Source organism: Clinocottus analis, unplaced genomic scaffold (assembly GCF_023055335.1).
Source record: "Clinocottus analis isolate CAN_PGR_092001 unplaced genomic scaffold, fCliAna1.0.p SCAF_9, whole genome shotgun sequence".
Taxonomy (NCBI): Eukaryota; Metazoa; Chordata; class Actinopteri; order Perciformes; family Cottidae; genus Clinocottus; species Clinocottus analis.
This window is the reverse complement of record NW_027176251.1, coordinates 12,180,532-12,203,545: the sequence shown is the minus strand read 5'-3', so window position 1 is coordinate 12,203,545 and position 23,014 is coordinate 12,180,532. Positions and strand designations below refer to the sequence as shown.

The following is a 23,014-nucleotide window of genomic DNA, read 5'->3' as shown; positions in this document are numbered from 1 at the left end:
AACACAAAGAAAGACATTTATAGACTTTTATCTTGATATAATATAGTTGATTGGTGCTATATGCACGTGCAGAATGTTAAATACAGGTCCGTTAATCACCGTGAAAACATTTCATCAAACACTACGGCCTCTTCCGGATTAACTGAAAATGTCAGAGGGATCAATATGTCGCTGCTGATTGGTTGAGGAGACTCCTCCCCCTCTCAACAAGCACCCGCAACACATACACAATGTCAGACGGAAACCTTTCTTAACTGGAATAACGCTGGTAATATTCCTACAGCAGCTATGAGGAAAAACTGGCCACGACCTCCACATTTTATTTTACAGTGTGCAACGTTGAAACTCCCCATTGTTTTACATGCTGGAGCAGATTAGTAGTCCCCACTAGAGGAAGTAATCAAATACTGCCAAACTGTAGAAGAAAATACTCTTAACTCATCTATTATGTAATGGCAGGATTTTCCCATTGTGCCTATTTTGTATTGGAATGTAACTAATGATTATTTTTATTATTGATTAATCTTGTGATTACTTCCTCCATCAAATCAATTCATTGTTTTGTTTGTAAAAATCTTGAAACTAACAAGAAATGCCGTCCCAATTATCTAAAGTGACACATTCACAATGCTCGTTTTAGCAAACCCATATTATAGAAATCCCATTTTTTGACAAAGGTGAAGTATTATATTTCACATTTGTGACGCTTAAGAAATGATGACGTATTTCAAATAGCAACCAGATCATTTTCTGCCACTTGACTAATTCCTAATTTGACAAAACATTTCAGCTGTTCTTGTAGGTTTTTTTGTTGGTTAGTACTTTAAAACAAGACTCCATAGCAATTTGTAAAGTAAGTACAATTGTCGAATGTACAATACATCCCTGATCGGAGAGTCCAAGTATAAAGTGGCCTGAACAACTACTACACATTTCTACTTGTGGCATTCCACCAGTGGTAGTCAGTGTACTGCCTTCTGTGCATGAAAACCTCACCTTCAGTATGGTGATGTTCCACGTGAAGCTCTCCACCGCTTTGTGCAGCTTCCTGCCCTTCAACCCCTCCTTCACGGCCGAGTCATGGAGGTTCTCGTGAAATTCCATCGCTGAGAGAGAGAGAGAGAGGGAGAGGGAAGAGAGAGAAAGAGAGAGAGAGAGCCCATCAGAGCAAAGGACACCGACATTGTACTGTCAAGAAAGCAGAAAGGGTCGAGTACGTGGAGACTCAGAGGTTCTCTGGCCTCGGAGGAGGATTCCTCTCTCATGACAGTGCGTCTGCAGCGTCATAACACATCGCTGTAGCTGCACGTCATGTAAGACGTGAAGAAGTTAAACTGTACAAGCAGGTGAGTCAAAATCCTAATATCTGAGTGTGAAAAATAATATATAGAAAAAGAAGATGCATTCTGTTTTTCTTGATTGTTCTAGTTATCAAGCCTTGTGGTGTTTTAATTTAATCTAATCTAATGTTCCCTCCACCAACAACACCTTGCTTGCTCATCGGAAATCCCATCGAGGTGCCGATGGGAAATCAAGGAACGAGAGTAGGCCAAAACTGGTTAGTTGGGGGAGAGAAAAAAAGCATGATAACACAAAGCAGAGCTGAAGGACGCAGCGAGGCAGCATGAGAGGGACAAGAAAGAGCCGCGGAAACGGAGAGAAAGCAGAGCGCAGACGCAGCGTAGGCCGACAGACATGACGTTTCTTTCACTGCGGATTAGCATCAAGGCATCAAACAGAGGAGGGTTTTGTCTCCACGAGGAGCTTCCCCCACCTCCTCTCTTTTTCTCCCCTTTGCATGACTGAGTCTGAGGAAGGACGCTTGACACCGCGTTGGCTTTACAAGTGCAGCAACAGGCGCCCGCAGCCTGGGAGGTGAATACACCACGCGGGCGGGGCGGGCGGGTGTGTTCCCACCTACAATCAAGGCCGCCTGTGAAACGCACCTGCACTGAGAATTCCTGGTGAAAAAAAACACACCGATATCGGCGAGAGTCTGCCCAGGCCCCTGTTGCTGCTGCTGTTGCCATGGAAACGTGGCGGCAGCGCACGCAAGAGAAGCGCGCCGCACCCCTACCCCCCCCCCCCTCCCCCCGCCTCCCCCCCTCTCCTCACACAGCATTTTGCCACACGAGGTGTCGGGTTGTGTGCCGGTCCAGAGCCTCTCGGCTGAGCGTGAAGTCTGCCTCCAGAGCTCAGGCGTGAAGACAACAGACTTCACTGACACATTTTAACATCTTTGACCCCCGACCTCACGCACACTGACACACATTATTCACACTCACACGTTCACTCACATTATTCATCTCCTCATTATTCAGCTCTTCTGTAACTACCGAGTTAATGCTGCTGCTGTGCACGTGGACATGACTGCTGAAGAAGGTGCAGAGCTTCCTTTATCTCTCACACACACACACACACACACACACACACACACGCACACACACACACACACACACACACACGGTTGCCTAGCAACATTTTATGGAGTCTGGCAGCAGGCGAGAAAGGGGGAAGCTCATTCTCAGCGAGGCATTTCAGAGCCTCATCCCTCGGAGGGGCCGCCGCACCGTTGTCTTGCTCCCAGCATGCAACAATTACAGTGTGGAGTAGTCCGACGACCTGAATTACTCATTTCCATTGATAATTGATAATAATAATAATTAAAAAAAGAGGTGATTGTGTTGAATCGTAGTGCAGTGTGCCACTTCATCAGACGCAGGACACTGAGGAAAAGCTGTGAACCATGATTCATTAATACAAATGAAAACTATGGCTGCATCTTAATTATTTTCAGTATGAATTACTCTGCTGATTGGTTTCCTAATTAATATGTATGTTAAAATGAAGACAACATCTTCACAAATTCTCAGAGCCCAAGAGGACAACTTCAGATCACTTGTTATTTCTCACCAATAGTCAAAAATCCAAAGATACTGAATTTACTGATTTAGAAGCACTACAACTCTCTAACTGAACCATAAACACTTACATGTACTGATATCTAATATTGTTCATAAATAGCTCTGCCGCTCATACGCATCTGTGGGCCTTGTCATAGTGTATATTACAGGCATGCAAATGAATCCTGTTTAAATAATTGACGCTGGAAATGTTTATATTCGTGTTGTGGAAACGCAAAATTCAACCTGAAGGGCGCTCCTCTGGTTACGGAGAGACACTTTTTGTGACTGCAGTGCACTTCCTGTCACACTGTCACGCGCTTCGTATTGTCTCACAGAACATATCGTGTGAAAGTAAGCGCTGTTTTCTGACCATCAAGCCTCTGTCTGCGAATCGATTATCAAAAATGTCTCAAATCTAATATAAATATGAACAACTTTAAAATGTATTGCGCAAGAGATGCACCGACCGCAATCTTCTCGGCCTGTCCCGGGTTGCTCTCTTTACTTTGTTATCGTCGTCTACGTGTTCCTGTCTGATGCTGCCGTCTGTGTAAATGTGAAGTGAGAATCACCGTTCATGGCTGATCAGATAAAAATCATCTGGTTTCAATCGGCGCGTCTATGTGGCCAATATCCAGGTGGGGAAACCAAAAAGAAAGAAAAGTTGAACCCATTAAAGGGTGTTTTTAACATATCTAACACAAACATTGACCCTTTGCTTTGTATTCTGCAAAATGTCATTGCAGCTCGGCGCCGTAACGTCGCACTTGGCCTTTAAGAGACATCTTCTGTTCTGATCCTGTTTGTCTGCAGCAGGTTTGGCCGTCCGTCTGCCCCGAGTGCGAACTGAAAAGTGCCAGGTGAGGGAAGTAACATCCATGGTGGAGCTGCAAACACCAGACTGTTCCCCAAAGCTTGCTTTGTGTGTGTGTGTGTGGGTGTGTGTGTGTGTGTGTGTGTGTGGGGGGGGGGTTCTGAGGGGAAAGTGGGACCTGTCTGAGCTGATGTGATAGATAATTCACAACTTTGATAACTGTTGCTGCAGAAACGTTCCACTTGCTGTAAAAAAGGAGGGAAATGGGTTTGCACTGACCCAGTTTCTATAGAACAGACACACACACACACACACACACACACACACACACACACACACACACACACACACACACACACACACACACACACACACACACACACACACACACACACACCTGGGAAAAGCCTTGTCAGTTTAGGATGGAAAATAAATCAAAGTTCATCAGTTTGCCATCTGTTGTGTCCTAGTTTGTAATTGTTGGCTGTTGAATTGTCTCCAGTTGATTTTTGATAATCATATATATATATATATATATATATATATATATATATATATATATATATATATACACACACACACACACACACACATGGCAGTTTGAGACCAAACACCCCACAAAGCTTCTGTGGAGGCTCTTGAGAAGAAAAGGTTTGGTCTACTTGAGCAGTTTCACTGCCTGTGTTATTCATTTGACTATTGTTTCATGAAAAAGAATGACTCACTTTGACAATCCATTTATCAATCAGCACTGGGACTCACCGTGCAGCGCAAAAGGAGAGTTACATCACAACCTGCTGTGTTATTTCCAAACACAAAACTAATTTGATGAACTGTCGTCTCTCTTCAAACGGAACTTTACTCGCAATAAAATGCCATTTTGTCAGGATGAGTAAGTAATGACGTGGAAAAAGATCTAACGATGTCTCTCCTCCTGGTTTCAAGAGTGACGTACACACGCCTTATGGACGATGAGCAGCAGGCAGAACTCTGGTGACGATGCACTTGCATTATGTGCTCTATAAATCAAACCCATATGAGCCAACACTGCACGTATTGTAAGATATTTCATAGTCGCAGATCTGTAAACAGCTGGTGGTCTTTAAAATAGGAGCAGAAAGATGGCGGCTATGGCTGTCCACATGAACCGGGTCATTAACTAGACACAGCTTGCTTGTTTTCATACTTTAGCCATTTTGAATAGCCGATCACGGTCACAAGGAAACAGACGAGGCTTCGGGGGATCTTTCTGACGCCGGGAAGCTCCACATCACTGCATGTCCGCCCCCCCAAAGCCACTAATTGTTAAGGGCTGGAAGGTGGTCAAACGGAAAACACCAAAGAAATACAAAAAAACAGAACGAAGCCTTTGATCATCCCATTGGTTAAAAGACAGTCCTCCTCCACTCTGATGTGCCACGACAATAGAAATTGAATATTTTATAAGTCCATCCATCTGGAAACCAATAAAGCTGAGCCGGGGTAATGATTGTCCACCCCCCTCCACTCACTTAGCTCTTCCAGCAGGCTTACTCCATGATTAATTAGCCTTCAATGCTACTTAGATGGAATTCATGGCCAGACAGTGCTACATTTATACAGAGCACATTAATGTCAAAATTGTATTTCTACTCATTAACAGGTTTTACCCATATGTCTGCACAGGCTGCAACACTTGTTACATTACAGAGGAGAATTGTCACAGACTAAAAGACCTCGACAACAATGGGATAAAAACGCAGCTGTTTGTCCTCTCAGCGCCACGTGACAATATTTTCCCTCTCGAGTTTATGCATATTCTTAAAGAGATCCACAGATGAGCTGCCAATCACACTCTGCTTCCCAGAAAAGCTGAGTGGAGTTACTTGACCACATCGAGTCATTCTAAGTCAAACCAGGACTGCACGAACACATTACGTGCACATACGAGAGTCTTACTGGTATTTAGCATCTGGAGGAGAAGAACTGCCATCTTTGATGTGGTCTCGTTCACTCGTCTCTCTGAGCCCTAAACCAGACGGTGTAATTAAAATACAGTACAGTTACTGGTGTTGAATTGAACACCCCTGTCTGAACCACAGCTTTTCAAAAAGGGAAGCCGTGACCGGATCGCGTACTTGAATATTATTCAAACGTTAATTCCACTTATGCAAATGAGAAAAGCAAAATCGTGCCTGTCGAATTTCCTTTTGAGGGATCTGCGGTGTGTGGCTTCAGAGAGATGGCCGAGCCATTGGGCCGGCATCCAGGAGCCGTCTAATGGGGTCAGGAAACAGCCTTTTTTTATAGTCGTTCTCTCGCCATTGCACCATCCTGTACCTGCTTTTTGGGTTTGTAGAATTCTCTCGTACACCGGCTCATAGGTCTCTAGCAGAGTCTTGCTGGTCTGGATCACCTAAGAGGAGACAAAATATCTTGTTTATATTTGGCTTATATCAGAAAGAAAACTGGCATCCCACAATAAAGCAGAAGGCAGTCTCCGTCTGGTGGCCGAGTATTTCTATCTCGGGAGGGCTCCTAAAAACAAGCTGTCATTACAGGCACGTCGGTGGGCGTGGGCGCTGAATTGCATTTTTTTTAAAGCCAGAAATAGAAAGAAGGAGACACAAGCAATTAGGGTGTTTATTAAAAAGTGAGGTGGTTTTGTTTCTCCTCAAACAGGAACATTGTCTCGTCCCGGTACATGGTTTAAAACAACATCTCTATAAAAAAAAAAAGAAAGAGAAAAAAAGGGCAGAGCATCAAGGTCTCGTGATTATGATGAGAGAACAATGTGGACATGTGAGTCATTGGGAAGCAGACCGCGGCCGTGTGAAATTACAGCTGTAAAAGAAGAAAAGTTCAGCTCTTGTGGTGTTATGCTCACCCGTTAATTGAGTGCACTAACTCTGGTGACCTGCAGACTGTGAATGCCCTGCGGTGGCTAGACTCAAAGACTTTGGGAATTATTTTGCATATTGAATGCCACTGCCGAACCCGCCCCAAAACCACCATAATACAAACATTTGCTTCCTTACACAATGACAGCAGCACTGCAGTGTTTGACAAGGTCACCGGTGCATGTGTAGCCTGTCACAGATAGAGGTAAATAAGCACAGAGGGACCGAGGTCAGACCATCTGGATCTTTCTCCTCCGATTATCTTAGTAACAGCTTAATGATTTCATCTGACATCCATGATATATTTACCCCAAATGTTGCTCTGCCTTTGCTTTCAACTTGCGCCCGTTGGACACTGAGGCCCTTTGCGCCCACAGGATTGCTATAATTGACTTGTATTTTGGCTTGTCCACTCCCTAAGTGACTTTAGTGCACCGCAATGTCGTGTCACAAAGCCGCGTTGCCCTGCTCTGCTGCCAAGACGGAAAGGAAGGAAGGAAACTACACCGTTTTGTTCAAGCTCAGTGTAACAAAGCCACCATGAAAAAAAAGAAAAGAGCAGCGATAAACATCATACTGTAATCGATCTCTGGAGCATGCCAGCTCTGTGGCCGGCCGGCCAGCGAGCGAAGAGATAGAGTGGTGTGGGGGATGAATGGAGGGGAAATGTGAACGATGTAAACTTCTTTCTTAATCACAGGCATTTTAACTGCCAATACCCTCATATTGTTCCTGAAGGCAATGCAGTTTTGTTAAAAGGTAGAGTCTGGTGATGTTCTATATCCTATATTCTCATTGACAAATCCCATTGAAAGACCAAAACTAACAATAAACTGAGAATTGCCTGTGCATCCAAAGCCTCATATACCTTATTCCTCATTGCCATAGAGCTGCATTGTCATGCAAAAACTACCAAAAAAGTATAAATGAAGAGCATCGCATGCCCGAGTTATTCCTGCTTGACAATGTACAGCTGTTTAAAATAATTACTGAGCCTTTTTGAAAAGGGATATTATATCTTTGTGACCTATTTAAAAAATTTAATAAAAAACGATGTAGGTCATTAGTGGGAACCGAGTGCTGCAGACTAAGTCAGGGTTGGCTTTGGTCTTCTCATTGGATCTGTTCACAGAAACATATAGAATAACGCCAGAGTGTCACATTAATCAGGAACTGAGACCTGCTGGATCGTCCTGTGATCGGATACAATCTGTTTTTGTGCAATCAATGTTCTTGTACTTTGCTCATATTATTTCCTCCTCCTTTATATGATCACAACATAGATCTGTGACTCATTTTTGGGAGAATTAGTAAAGGCACGGTGAGGGATTTTCTGAAGACAAACTTAAACATTGCCTTTCTCTTTGGGCCACGGTTCCACACAGTCCATCCGCTGATATTGTGAACTGTACCGGAAAACAGATACAGTTTCAAGCGAATCACCATGTTATGCTGAACGCAGTTGTGACCGGGAGATTGTGGCTGTTTTTTTGTGTCACTCTACAGCTGCGGTTGTGGCACTTAGAGCTGTCGCACACGCTGCGATTACTTCCCTGATGAGAGGAGAAATTACCGTCTTGGTGGCAAAGACGTCGTCTCAAATGTATTTAAAGGCACATTACGAAGCGACTGGGTGGATTGTGTCCCATTTGCACACTAAAGACCACCTGTTGTAAGGGCCATGTTTAGTTCTATTATTATCATTATAACCTGCATTTAACAAAAGACACAAATGCTGGTTTATTTGTAAGGGGATGTTAGCTTAGCAATGCTGCTCTGCACGTAACAAGTAAAGGGGATAATACTTTTGGAACAAAACAGATGGTGATTAGAAATGAAAAATCTATTAAAGATGTGCACACAAATAATGATACCTAACATTGATGCATATTTTAATCGAATCAAGTTCCACAGGGAAAAATATATTGGCTTACCGATAGATAAAACAATGACTAACATATGGGCTTTGTATTTCCCTCGGTTCAGTGTTTCAGAGATGTGCGCTTTCCCAACTCATCTCTATTGCCCTAAGTTTATTTCTTGTGAACAAAAACTGAAATCAGAGCATATTATGGAAAACCACACGCTGGGCAGGGATTGAGACCCAGATTCTATTTTTGCCAATTAGGATGCGAGGGCCTGGTTACTCCCAGTGGTGGATTTTGACACAGTGCCTGCATTTCTGATTGTACTGATCCATACATTATTTACATCTCGTTAAGTTTGGCTCTCCTTTTCATTTATACCCTTTGTAATCGTCAGCTCCCCTTCAGCTGTGCACTTTCTCGCTCTCCGTCTCCTCCGGCACTCTGCTGATGACCAAGGTCTGCGGCTTCACACCACTTGTTCTTAATTTATTCCATTTCGGTCCCCAAACACCCGTCATTTTCTACTTTCTTCCCTCCAATTCAATTTTCCTGGCCATCTTTCCATCAGGTCCAATTAACTAGCCCTCTGCACCAGAGTCTGAATCCAGCACCTTAATCCGTCTCAGACGTTTCAGCATCATCCCCCTTTTTCAGATGTTCATCTCAGCCCCAAGAAATGAAGTGTGCCATAAATAAAATAACACAGTTGGATGCAGATAACGCTTGCCCCTTAGAGAGTGTGTTCGCTTTACCTGACGTTGCTGTATTTTAAGTCTCGCTAATATTTATGTACAGTTAACGTTTCCTCTGAAGCGCTCTGTTACGGTTTTGTGAGTGGCGGTCTGGCTGCCGCGGTTTTTAATGTTAATGATTGCCCGCGATATTCCTGTTGACTATTGTAGTAGCACAGATCCGTATACACAAACCACATTAGGTGTTAAATTCTAGCCCAGAATTTTGTGAGGTGATTTACTTGGTAGGATTTCTTGGGTTGTGTTAAAACCAACATGCAAAAAGATCCATGTTAAGATTGTGGATCGTGATCCTGCTTATAAAAAACAACATCAACCCTGATGTAATATTTTTGCCATCACCCAACTCTACTATTGTCGGTGGATTTACTGCAGAGGATGTCTGCCTTGGGCCTGTAATGCTGATGGAAAGTTGACTCTCTCATAGTGTGTTGAGAATCAATGTAAGAGAACAGGATGTGTTCAGGGTAATGCATTGTCTGGGAATAGCCACAATGGCATGTTGCATAACTTGTGAACATTGATTTTATTACTCAACAGAGCTCGAGCCACGTTACCTAACCAGCTCTGTATGCCCCCATTAGGTCGAGTAAAGCCAATGTATTGATCTGATCGGAGTCAAAGCTTTGTTTGCTTGCTAAGGTCTTCTTTTATATGTATTAATGGGTGGATGCATAGATAGCAGGAATGTTAACTGTTTAGGCATGAAGATTTTATTTTTACAGGTCACTCATGTCGGTCTATAAGTTAATAGATTAAAGACTACTAGAAGCAGTGCTTCTTGTATTTCACGTAAATTTCTTTATTTTTTAATTTTTTAAATTAACTGCTAAAACTGACATCCATCATGGATGTATGGTAACCTTAAACTACAGTTCATATGAGAAACACAACGTTGAACCACGACTCACTGTCTCATAGGTGGTGATGACTTTCTTGAGGACCTCTGGGAGCAGACTCTGGTGCTCCAAGTTTGGGTACTGGTCAGCAAGGTTGAACAGCAGAAGGGGGATGTTGTCGGGCCCAGTCAGTCGAGGGGAAAGGGCCAAGATGCACTGCTTCAAGTTGGCAACCGCTGAAAGGCCGCACAGCTCTTTAAAGGACACAATGGCATTCTGCAGAGAGAAGAGAGAAATTACAGCTGGGCTTGCAGTTAACAGTTACACTGGTTTAAACCGGTTACCAAGCAAAACACATGATAAATCACTAATAACAAACTTAAAAGCATGAAAAGGGAATTATTTTTAATGTTGCTAAAATCTGGCAATGATGTGATATAACCACACAACCCCACAGGGTAGTCAGAGGAAGTAGCTGAGAACATCACACTGCACTGCACCGTAACTGCTTCTTTTGCAATCTGGACAGATGCAAACTACATTTCGTTGTCACAGTACTTGTGCTATGTGCAATGACAATAAAGTTGAATCTGATCTGAATCTGATCTGACCTGTGAGAACTTTTCTTTTGGCACTTGCGAGCTTCTCACAAACACTCAACCCTTTTGGACTGACATCAGTGTCACACGGAAATGGGACACACACGCACACGCACACACACACACACACACACACACACACACACACACACACACACACACAAACCTTCCTGTGAAAGCCCAGATTTAAACACTACATAAACAACCGGAGGGACAAACTGTGACAGGACGGCCAAGATGTGTTATAGTCTCAAGGCCAGTGGCTTGTTATCACACAATGACTGCAATATAAACAGGCCTCCAAAATAAATCCTAATACAATGGCTGAAGAAACACAACATGTGACCAACCACAGTGTTGTGATACTCCAGTACAGCGTTTCTCATGACATGTCTTCAGTGAGACTTTAAACGAACGGATTGAAGACCACAAAATAATGTGATCGTGTTCCTTGTAGTGGCAAAGCTAGGTCAATATCAGACAAGAAAAATATTAGTTGGGATGACTCAGGATTTGTCTCGATTCAGAGCCATTTAAATGGCAAGTAATTTGGTTAAAAGATGTTACCAGTTTGCCCAAGGCCATGCACAGCATCCATTGCAGCTGCAGTGATTTTAACATTCAAAAATCTACCATTAAAACAGGGATGTCATCACAATGTTTTCCAACTTTTTCCCAGTATTTGTTTGGACTATTGCACAACACATCAAATCAAATTTGATTCGGTCAGGCCTGGTGGTTTTATGTTTCTCTTTCCAGAGTGGGAGCCTTTTTTTAGACGGTAGAGATCCTTTGTAGTAGATTCGGTTTTAATCTGTACTTGACTTGGGGTTACAATTTCTTCGGTCTACACTTTCACAGAAACACATTCCCATGCTGGATGACAAAGAAAAAAAGTCACGATGATACTGTTGGCTCAGTACTGCATACGTCTGAGGATACTAGCGAACCAAATAAGCATTTATTGGAGATTGATTTAAATTGCTTACCTGCATGTTTTCTCTGAGATCTGTTGCCTCCCTCAGAGGCAGCATGGCTGTTTTGAAGACATCATCCACAGCCTTGATCAATAGTACTCTCATACTGGCATACTCTCTACTCCTCTTGGCCTTTCGTACAGACAGTCCTCTCTTGTGTGGTTTGCCGCCTCCTCTTCGATTGGTTATGGCCACATGAACAAACAGCAAGGTATGTGGCAGAACCTCCCCCGTCAGCGATTGCAGCGGTACATGTCGAAAACCTGGCTGGAGACACTCAAAGGGGATGGTATATTGGCCGATAAATTCATCACCGATATAGTCATCGTCCAGCACCACAAAGCGCACCATTGCAAGCTCGGGGAGATTAATCTGAAACTCAAAGCTCTCATCAAACAGAGGGTTGTCCCCGTTCTGGTTGACCGTTTTAGTCCTCTGTTCAGCGCAGTCGGCCGGAATGCCGTGTATTTCCACGTACACATAGGGGTCTACTACGTCTCCTTTGGCACCTGAGCCTTTGGGTTTAGGGAAGTTTTGTCCACTGATGATCTTGATGTGTAAGAGCTGTGGAGAAACCCCAGGCACTGAATCTTTAGTGTTGGCACTAAAATAGGACACGTGCTCCCTCATGATGGCCGGACGCAGCACGTAGCCGCAGTTCCCATTCTGACGAAACCAACCGATGTTTAAATCCATCATCAGGCCTGGGGTCTGGTAGTTCATTGCCACAATCTGGCAACCGCACTTCCAGAAATCTTGTGGGTTCATGTTGCTGGAGTCGATCCGCATGGGGCTGGGGTAAACCCGCGCAAGGTACTTCTTGTTGTAGTTCACAAAGTCACCTGGGAAGTCGCTGGCGCAGCGACTGGCAAAGACCTCATTGAAAGAGCAAAGCTCCCATTGCTTCTGGCTCTGGAAGGATGTTGGGAAATCTTTAAACTCTACAGACTTGCACAAGGTCACCAGATCAGAGAGGTCCTTCGACAGCTGGAATTTTTTGGGTGCGACCGTCTGTTGTTCCGCAGACTCGATGCTCATCCTTTGAGACATTTCGGCCCCCTCGTCCTCGTCCGTCACCTCGCCTTCTGAAGCAGTGCAGTTTGTGCTCAGTTTCTTACCCTTCAGCAGGATCTTTCCCTTCAGTTCTAAGGGAGAAGGGAGGTAACAGTCCTCAGGTTTTGGCAGATCTATGTGGATCTTGTCTCCGAGGATCTTCTTTATGTGCTGAAACATGACTCTCTGCTGCTTTAAGGAGCAATGGTTTTCTAAACACAGCAACAGTGGAAACTCAGATGCAACAAAGGCATACTTGTTGAGGACATCAATGACGCTGCGAAAAACTATCTGCGATGTCATTGTGTGACCAGTGTAAATAACAGGTTCGTTATCAGGCCCATCCCAAACATCCAGCTCTACACTGCGGCAGCCCATCTTGAGGGCACGAATATACCCTGTCACGTCAGAGGGACCTCTGAACTGATCTTCTATGAGATATGTGTTGTGGGAGGCATTGATGTAATAGTGGGACAAGGGCTGGTTCATGTCTTGGCAAACTGTTTTTTGTTCAGGGTCAAATATATGGCACTCTGGAGACAAGAGATAGTTGGTGAACCCATCTAGAGAAAGCCAACCCTTAAGCCGGCCCTCATTAGATGGTTCATATTTGTGAATTACCTCTAAGCTGGTGTCTTCACTGACTTGTGCCATACCCTGCTCTGCCTCCAGAAATATCATTAAGTCCTTGCTATCCAGAAATTCTTTGTTACTGGAGAACTGAACAAAGAGAAAATAAATTTCTGGTCTGGTGCAAAGATCATGAAAGACTTCAATGAACTCATCTCTTGTCACATCAGAACCTGCTTTGTCCTTGGCTTTGTGAAGCTCTTTGAACTTCAGCTCAATTTTCACATTTTTAAGTCCAGGGTTCAACTTCTTGACTAGCTGCACAGCGGCACATATTGTTATTTTTCTGCTGTTGTTAACATCTGCCTCATCAAAAAGTTCACCAAGCCAAGATGAGCGCATGTTGTTCTGAGTGCTTTCTATCATATTCAAGGTGTGTTTCCCATAAGAGATAAGGTACCTCAGCCCTGTAACCCAGATGTTGGCTACATCTGCAGTGTTTGCCACCAAGTCCAGGGACTCATAGTTCTCCCCAAAGATGATTGAGAAGGCACAGTCCTCTGATAACTGATCATAGGTTCCATTAGTTCTAAAAGTGTCTGTGTTTTTGCCTGTCCGCACCTCCTTGATAGATTTTACATCAATTTTGGCCTTTTCTGATTCCTTCTTCGTGGGCTCCCATCTCAAAGACTGCATGTCGGCATCCAGGAGAAAGTAGCGATGGTAGATGCGGGAATTGGATCGCACTTTCTTCAGCTCAGAGCCATCCACCATTGCACTGATGCAGTCGCTTGCAGTGCTAATTTTCTTCTCTGTGGGCATGCTGCTGAATGATACAGTCTTCTTTCTTTCTTTACGCTGTCTTGAGCCATCCTGCAGAGAAACAGAAAATAGTGCATGACTAAACATCTTTTTATATAGGTATGGATTAAGCAAAAATAACTTGTTTTTATGTTTCAGCGAGAAGGAATGTAATTCAGATCCCAGATGTATAGATGCATGGTTTTGAAGACAGTGTTACTTTTCACTTTTAGATAAACAAATTAGGTATTTGCAATCTTTCACATCATTGCATACCGCAACAGCTGCTTTCTTCACCCAATTTGTGCACACAGAATAAAATCTGAAAATATAGGCATTCCCCTTTTGGCTTTCAGCAAAATATCTATTTCACCCTAATATCTAATATAATTTGTAGTAGGATGCAGGATTTCCAGTTTTAAGCATAAAGGCAACGTAGATCTTGACCCAACCATACAACAGGACTCGACATGCTGTCTGTTTCAATATACTGTTTGCATGTAATGTCCTTTCTTCCTGGTCAGAACATTTGCCGAGCTGAATCACAGCAGCAACTTTCTTGGGTGAGTTAAGGTACCCGTCACTGGACATTATGAAGATACAGCAGCAACTCTGCCTCAGGGGAGGATCGCCCACACAAACCCTGTCAACAACAGCAGCCACATTTCTGACATTTTATAAAGAATCCTGCTCCTTGCTAAAGCGTGTTTCTTTAGCGGAAGGACATTGTTTTAGACTTTGAATTCATCAAACTTATTCAAAAAATTTTGGCAACAGCAAAACCCAAACCCTTGTTAATCACTATGTGACAGCTTAATGGTATTATTTTATACAAAAACAAAGCAGAATTTGGTCAACTCTATGAAGTTGCTAAATTAAGATTGTTTTTTTTAGGCTGCACTCGAGTAGAAGACCTTGATCTTCTTTTGCTTTGGAGTTGAATGAAATGCACAAAACTGTCACAGCCTCGTATGTAATCAAACTGAGAGAACCTATACTGATAAACATCACTGCGTCAAGGAACGATCACTAAATGTGATACAATAATAGAGATGGTGGGTTATGTGTATGATTGATGTGTCTATATATACATGCCCATAAATTAATATAGGAGCTTTCACACATCCTCCATTTTACATCTTCCTTCGTTCATATTCAGCTGACAATACTAATAATAAGAAATGTGATAACTCTGACATAAATGGAAGCGCCGCCGGCATCTTTCACAGGACTTCGGTAATTTTTGAAGCAGCTTCATCCCAATCAGTTGTGTTTGTCTCCTGTCTGTCTGCTTATTATTTCCCCTATTGTCTCACAATACTGCCATGGCTCGCAGTTGCTGCTGGACACAGAGGGATCAGCTGCGCTGCATCATGTAGGTGCTCTTTTTAAAATAGGACAAGATGCAGGAAAAGCAATCGATACTGACAGTGCAGCCTGCTTCTGACATCAGTCTCGGTGAGATTGCTTATTTGTTTTGCATGATGAAAACATCAGAGTAGATGACATAGAATAACACAACTGAATGTACAGAACGAAACAGAAGCCAAGGAAGCTTAAACAAACCTCTCAAATACAATCAAGTGAAATAACAAACACTGTATCAAACAGAAACCTGTCACTGGGCAATGCTGAAACTACAGACGGCCAAATAATATTATATAATAATTTAAAAAAAATGAATTACTCATAACAAAATCCCATCTCTGTGTTGGAGTATTGCAAAACACAGAGAACTGCACAAGAATCTTTCAGTTCTCCATGAATGGACATGTCAAATTCATTATACAAAATGGAAGCTTAGAAACTAAATGCATGACTGCAAATTATCCTTTTGATCTGGTCAAGAATGTGAATTTACAGTCACAGCTTACTGATAGATTGTGTCTACTTCCTGGTGTATAGGTCCACCATGCCAGACATTCTCCTCAGGATTTCCCCTCGGCTTCCTCTACCTTAACTAGAAAACAATACTGCCACACCCATCCCTGTCTTAGCATTTTTTTGCTATGCCCTGAGGACACTTGTTTCCCTATGCAACAGTTCCTTTTTCCTGTCTCTGGTGGAAGTCAGATGGCTCAGAGTGTTTTTCTTTTTCAATAAGGTATTGTTTTATATGTCCTTAAATGGTTCTTCAAAAGACGTGATCTGCAACATCAGATTGTCTATTTATAGATCAAACAGATATAGCTTTATGAGGTTCATATTCTTCTAGACATAAATATTCCTTATCTCTGAGCCTTACAATACTGTACAATCTTCAAAGGGAGCAATGATCAAGATGCGTTTTGTTCGCCACGGCACTGAAACAAGCTTTAATAAAGGGAATACCTGAAGAGACCAAGTACAGTCAGCAGCATCGCCTCGAACAAGACCTTTATCTTTCCTTCAGAGTTACTCTGTTTTTATATGACTGATAGCTTTGAAGGATTTACGGACCTTTACTGGTGATCATCAAGTCACGCGTATAGTTTGATTGGTAGTAAGGCTGCAAAGGGACAGCACATTTCCAGAGATGTTACAAGAGAAGCTAAACAACACTAGGTCTCCTGATATATATATATATATATCTTTGTTTACAATATTTATTTTTAAATGTTGTCTCAATTATTGCTCTGTGTTTATTGTTATGCGCATTCCACCGAGTCAAATTCTTTGTATGTGCAACGTAATTGTTCTGATTTCGATGTTTAAGTTAAAAGAATGCCCATTTCTCTGAATTGTTACCGTGCACTGCAATCAGCAGATGAACAAATCACTTTCCAGCATCCCAATTAATAGGAATTCAGTGACACGGCTCTGCATGCACAGTGCATTCTTTCATCACATGTGCAGCCCACAACAATGCAAACAATAGCCAAAGGACTACATGCCACCAGGTATGTTTTAAAGTACTCAGTTTATTTCTTGTAAACACATTCTGCTCGTTAGCTGTTACAACGTGGGATGTAGCTCGTTTGAGCATGCTCACTGGAGTCTCAATTTATTTCTAATCATTCTTGATTGGAAAAAAAATTATGAAATTTCATCTTTTTTTTTTGCCAGTTAGCTAATTCAATATACAACATATTTCCCATTGATTGTATTTGACAATATAATGGATTTAAATTGTGTGCCTATGATAGTAATTTTTGGTTTTAGTTTTATTCCAGTTATTTCCAATAAAATCTCATACGTTTCCATTTATTTCCCTTAAAGTTTGATCCTCAAATATTCCTGGACTTTTGCGACCCTAATTGGGGTTTAATATGATTTCACAGAGCCGTGTTGGTTATGCAAGTGTGTTCTAAAAAATCCATTTCATAAGCCAGAAATTACAACACCGATAAGTACAGGCTGGCATTGATCAACAATCTTATTCAATACCCACTTAATGTGTCACCATCATATTTTGTGGGTAATAAGTAGTGCCAGTGCGGTTTCATTGGTAAAAATCCAAAACACACTGCTGTGCATTGCTGTTACTCATTACTTCTTTGAAACCAGTGATGCTACATTTTATTAATGTTTTTATGTAACGGGGGAATCAAGGTTAAAGTCTTTCTTTCATTGTCAATATAAATTCTTGCATAACTGTGGTGCAACAGTGCTCATTGTCCATTACAGAGTTTATTTTTCATTTTAGTTATGGTTAGAAAAGAAAACCACTGGTACAAGTCAGTAGAGAATACACGCAAAAAAAAAATGTTTTCAAAGTATTTCATAATAAAGAGATTATACCATGAGGCTCACCCTGACAGCGGACATTATTTTTATGCCTTTACATACCATGTAAGAACATGTTTGGTGTTTGAGTGAGTGAATGAGACAGAGGCCAACCCAGAAAAAGACTATGAAACAGCAAGTGCATAAGTAAGACAGAGAAAATCCAACTGCTCACAGATCCCAAAGGAATCTGAATCCCCTAATGGACTGAATCCTGCATTTTTTCTGGCTCAGTGAGCAGTTATGAACTGTCTGCACAACATAGAACATGGCAGAGGAACCATTACTCTCTGCTCCACTGTTCTGTATACATCGCCAACAACAAGCAATGGGAATCACATTGCAGCATGAATAAACGTCCAGCTCCAGACCAGCGTTGGCTTCAATTAACAATAATCTGAATTTATTCAATGAGAAAAATTTCACCAGACTGGTACCAATGTGGCCCTATTTTTAGCCTAAAAAAACCTCTTTCAATTCAACTGACACTAATAGTGTTGAACACTCTTCTTTAATGATCAGTTATTTAGTTTTTTTTATGATTACACGCAACATCTATGTTATAAAACTACGAGTTAAATCCTGCACAGAGCACATATTCTCTTTGGAACCGGAAACAGTCTTTTTAGATGTATTTGTCCAGTGGCACAAAATAAACACTCGATCCTGATATCAAGACTCATATGCTGAATCATTTTCTAACTCTTGATTAGACCCAAGACTGCATTGAAGTCTCCTCCCCAACCTACCAAGCAAGCCAAGGCCACAGCATGGTTACCTAAGAAGCTCATACATAACCCACAGCTAACAGTGGGATATGTAGCTTTTTTTGGACTTTTAGTCCAAACTAAGTGAAGGAAACGGCTGCGTATTTGATGTCGAGTTAAACATTATTCTATCACAATTTTATAATTTCCACGTTAAAGTTTTGTATTTTTCTTCTCCAGCATACTTATGGTCGCGTAAATCTGTGCCTTTAATTTTAATTTAATTTTAGAAGACAAACTAATGCCTGGATGTTATAGCCAATCCACAAAGTGCAGTTGGCATTAAAACCCAATACATAGACAGTTAGTACTGACATCGAACTTTATGAGTGTTGGTTGCCTAATATGTAAAGATGGGGCCTCATTACAATAACTTCCTGAGTCTGGAATCCTATCGTATCGCATGACTGCTATATAATTCAACTCTTTTTTCATCCATTCAGTACGCAAGCTTCTTATACAGTATCATAGTCCACTTGTACTTATACTTCAGCATAAACAAAGTTAAAACATATCATCATCAGATAATGACTCTGTCACATATTAATTGGCAGGGAGATCTGTTGCAGTTCTACTGATTTCTCTCAAGTTGCATCATCTCTGTTCACCGGGCAGAGGAGGTGACAGGAAGAGCTTTGGAGGAGGAACAGAAACGAGAACAAAATGAGTCACGTGAAAACCCAACTGGTGACGTTAAAGGGGAGAAAACACATGTTTTTGAAGCCGGCTCAGATGACAATGTTGATAAAATGCTGATAAAAAACAAAAAGGGTCAAATTCAGTTGTGTAAACTTTTTATTTTTATTTTTTTAAACAAAAACTGCTAAACTATGTGTGCACACAAAGTGGTTACACCACAGAAAATACAGAAAACCCTTTAATTTTTAATTATTATGAAAGGACTACACTAACCTTTATACATCCGTTTGTTGGGATGAATTCTTTTTGATGAATGTACTGAGACCTCTTCAGATGATTTTAAGTTGAATGTGCATATGAAAATACTTAAAACCGTGGTTATTTAAATCATATCTGAAGAACAATAGGGCCATGTGAAAACATGAGGCAGCAAACTGTGCATAATACACAAGGTATCAATTCAACATTCAATAAAAAACAATATTCCAGTAAAGAGCTTGTTCTTTTGTTTGAATAGGATACGGAGACGTTTTGCTCATGAGCTGCGCTGCAGTTGAATCCCAGCAGAGTTTAAACCTGGTAAAGACCCAGCTGCTTCTGTTCTGTACCATATGGTATCAAATGTTGGTCAACTCAAGTGTGAAGAAGGTGACTACCCTGGGACAAAACTTTCAAATTATTTCCTGAACAAATAAAAATGAAAGTAAAATGTCTATCCTTGGAACAATATGGTTGAGACACTGGAGTGTAACGCAAGCTGACAACATAAAAAAGGACCTCAATTTAGGATCCACTCACCTCGGTGAAATTATTGAGTTTGAATCGACCATGAGAAGCAAGTAATTATCAGTCTCCTCATTCTCAAATTTCAGTATTTCAACCGAAAAGGGAAAATACACAATTAACCTGCAAAAGAATGTTCTGTTCACTATTTTGCTCTTCCAAAATGTGCTCTATGGAGCGTTTCCAGGATTTACATCATCAGCTCTCGGCTTTGCAGTTCTATGCCTTTGGGAGAAACTCCTGTTCTCAAATATTAATTGAGCCATTTAACACAGTTACAATAAATTCATTTGTTAATTCAGTATTATTAAGAGGTACCTTTCAGCAGCGTTGGTGCTTTGTTGCAGAATATCCCGATTCCTAAAAGGAGCGAAACATTAATGCTATCACAAGGACAGGCTGGTCAATCGATAGAAGCATGTGACACACAGCCGGACACAAACGAGTCGCTTTGACTCAATTCTCACAACGTTTGCTATGTTTCTTTTAAATACTGGATAGGTAAGAGGATGAAAAATAACATATAGTAATTAATTCATAGCTGCTAAAAAGTTTGACTGAATGATACTAATGAGCTGCTGGTTCATTTATAAGCATGTGAAAAATCCTCAGTGATCCCTGGCCTGCAGGTACAGGCTGAATGGAAAGAAGACTGGGACCACGTGACCGTAACATTTTTATGGCTAGTGCAGAGGAAAACCAATGTAATGGGACCTTGAGAGACATGTCAACGAGCAAGCCAAGCACAGGGATGTTTTGAATAATAATGGTGAGCACATCACTTTCCAGCCAGTGGGATGGACCTACTTCGGATGGAATGAGACAAGATAAAAGGGCAATACTCAGCAGGTCTCGTCTGATATTACACAGCGAACATGTAAAGCCCCTCTCTTCTAACCAGAACCAGGACTAAGGTGCATTAAAAGAAGAGGTTTCCAAATGGGACTATGGGACTCAGATTAACAGAGGTTCTTCTGGGTCAGTCCCCACTATAAAGGACCAACCCATAAGAGAAAGCCCCTTTCCTCAGGTACAGACTGATTGCAATAGGGCTAGACAATAAGTTAAGTGTAATTCATCGCTTACTGATCTGTGTTTTTCTTTAAATATTTAGAATTTAATACAAATAATACCTTTATGAAAATGTTGTGGAATATGGAAATCGAAAGTCTGTTGAATTCTTCTGCTGTCGTACTGACAAGAAGAAATACCCGACTGCATGTAAGACGTACTGATTGTGGTCACATCTATTTAGTTGTAGCACACAGGAGAGAATCATGCACGCTGCTACAATCTTACAATTAGGCCAGCCAGCAGATTACTTTTCAACAGCATGAACACACAAAAACAATCAAAAGCACAATCTCGATCAAACTGATCGTTGACGGGATTTTTTCAAATGTAGCAGCGGTTTAAGCGCAGTCGGCGTGCGACACCGAACTGTTACGTCAGACTTACACATTATTCAAGTCAGGTCAACACTGAGAAGCTGGAAATTGAATTTTGCTCGCGTTCTGATCAGATCTTAACCGGGAATTGATCAAGCAAAATTGTCACAGTTGAGACTTGCGGCGTTGAGTGCTAACTGCATCAGCACGGGTCGGCATCTGATAAGGCCTCCATGATGAGACGGTTTCAGAATACTCGCCGGCTTCAAACGCTCTGCCTGCACTGCGAGTTGAATTAACATACGAGCTGCCAATTTAATATGATTTTTACTGCCGACTTAGTAACTGCTACAAAACAGCTGAGCTGATTCATAGGAGCCTCTTAAAATCCCTGTCAAATAAGCAAAAAGTTATTTCTTCTTGTATTTAAATACAGTTAAAACAAGAGTGTTTTAACTAAACTACATAATAACTATGTTAATATAGAGCTACATTGTGGTTAATATGATGTAACTGTTACAATAACACTCACACAGAGTTCCCACAAAATAGCTGTTAGATGTTCTTATCTTGCAAACAGAACTAGACTCTGGCAGGATATCAGTTTGTGATTTTAACATTAAAAAAACTTTCCAGTTTGTAAAGTCAACAACATTAACTTCCTAGATCAAATAAGAATGAGAGAAGACTCACAGTGTTAGGGATAATGTAAACACAAACCTCTTCTTATTATCGACCATAAGACAGACATATCAAATATCTGGTTTGTGCAGGAAATTATTACCCAAAGAAAATATCCAAATGTAAGCTCTACTAAGAGAGCTGTACGATGGACTGCAACTGACAATTATTTGTGAAAAAGGACCATCACAGTTTTCCAAGAACCGAGGCTGTAAGCATGTCTTGTTTTGTTCAACCAGCAGTCTGTTAAGACAAGGAAAAGCAGCAATAACCATTAAGTTACTTCCATTAACTGAGCTTCACAAGAAAATATACTATTCCATGATCCCAGAAAGTACATTTCTTGTGAGAGCAGTAATTTTCAATAAACATACATTCTAATAGTAAAAGTCAGCAATTTAGTATATTTATATAAGCCGATACTTTCGGCTTATTGAAAATATATTATCAACGTCAAAGAGTCTGAGGCTTGATGCTGTAGATTCCAATTTACTAGGATAGCGGTGCAGAAACGTCATTATTAATAACTGAATTGTGCTCAGTGGTCAGCCTGTCCTTTAATCAGAGGATCGATGGTTCGAGCCCCGCCTCCGCTAGTCCACGTCAATGTGTCCTGAGCAAGACACTTAATCCCGAATTGTTCCCCGTGTGGAGTGAAAAAAAGTAAGTCGCTTTGGATAAAAGGCATCGGCTAAATGTAATATTTAAATATGTATTATCCTTTCTGCGCTTCACTTGTTATTACAGTAAAATGTGAATGCAACTCATGGTAATGTCATAGAGCCACCTCTCCCATTAACAGGGCAGAGCTGTAATTACTGCCAAGCCGCTTGAGCTACCCTTGAAATACCTGGGTGAGGCAAGCAGCGCTTGTAAATCAGTCACACTGGAGCTGACAAGTGAATACGCAATGATTCAGGTTAGTGGCTGATCGCTGCAGGCAGCCAGAGACGCCTTGAAACACATGCAGCCGACGTGAGTGAACGTGTGACG

At 41.5% G+C, this 23,014-nt stretch overlaps 1 protein-coding gene across 2 annotated transcripts in view; it reads right to left on the bottom strand.

Annotated features, from left to right (window-relative positions):
* The window catches only part of LOC137780930 (inactive phospholipase C-like protein 2), a 36,545-nt gene that overhangs the window by 5,005 nt on the left and 8,526 nt on the right, over nucleotides 1–23,014 (bottom strand). For both annotated transcript variants that reach the window (XM_068569320.1, XM_068569321.1), the window contains 4 exons: nucleotides 11,647–14,130; nucleotides 10,131–10,334; nucleotides 6,040–6,115; nucleotides 997–1,106 (listed from right to left, as the gene is read on the bottom strand). In XM_068569320.1, the coding sequence (XP_068425421.1) occupies nucleotides 997–1,106; nucleotides 6,040–6,115; nucleotides 10,131–10,334; nucleotides 11,647–14,130 (2,874 nt within the window). The remainder of the gene's footprint in view (nucleotides 1–996; nucleotides 1,107–6,039; nucleotides 6,116–10,130; nucleotides 10,335–11,646; nucleotides 14,131–23,014) is intronic.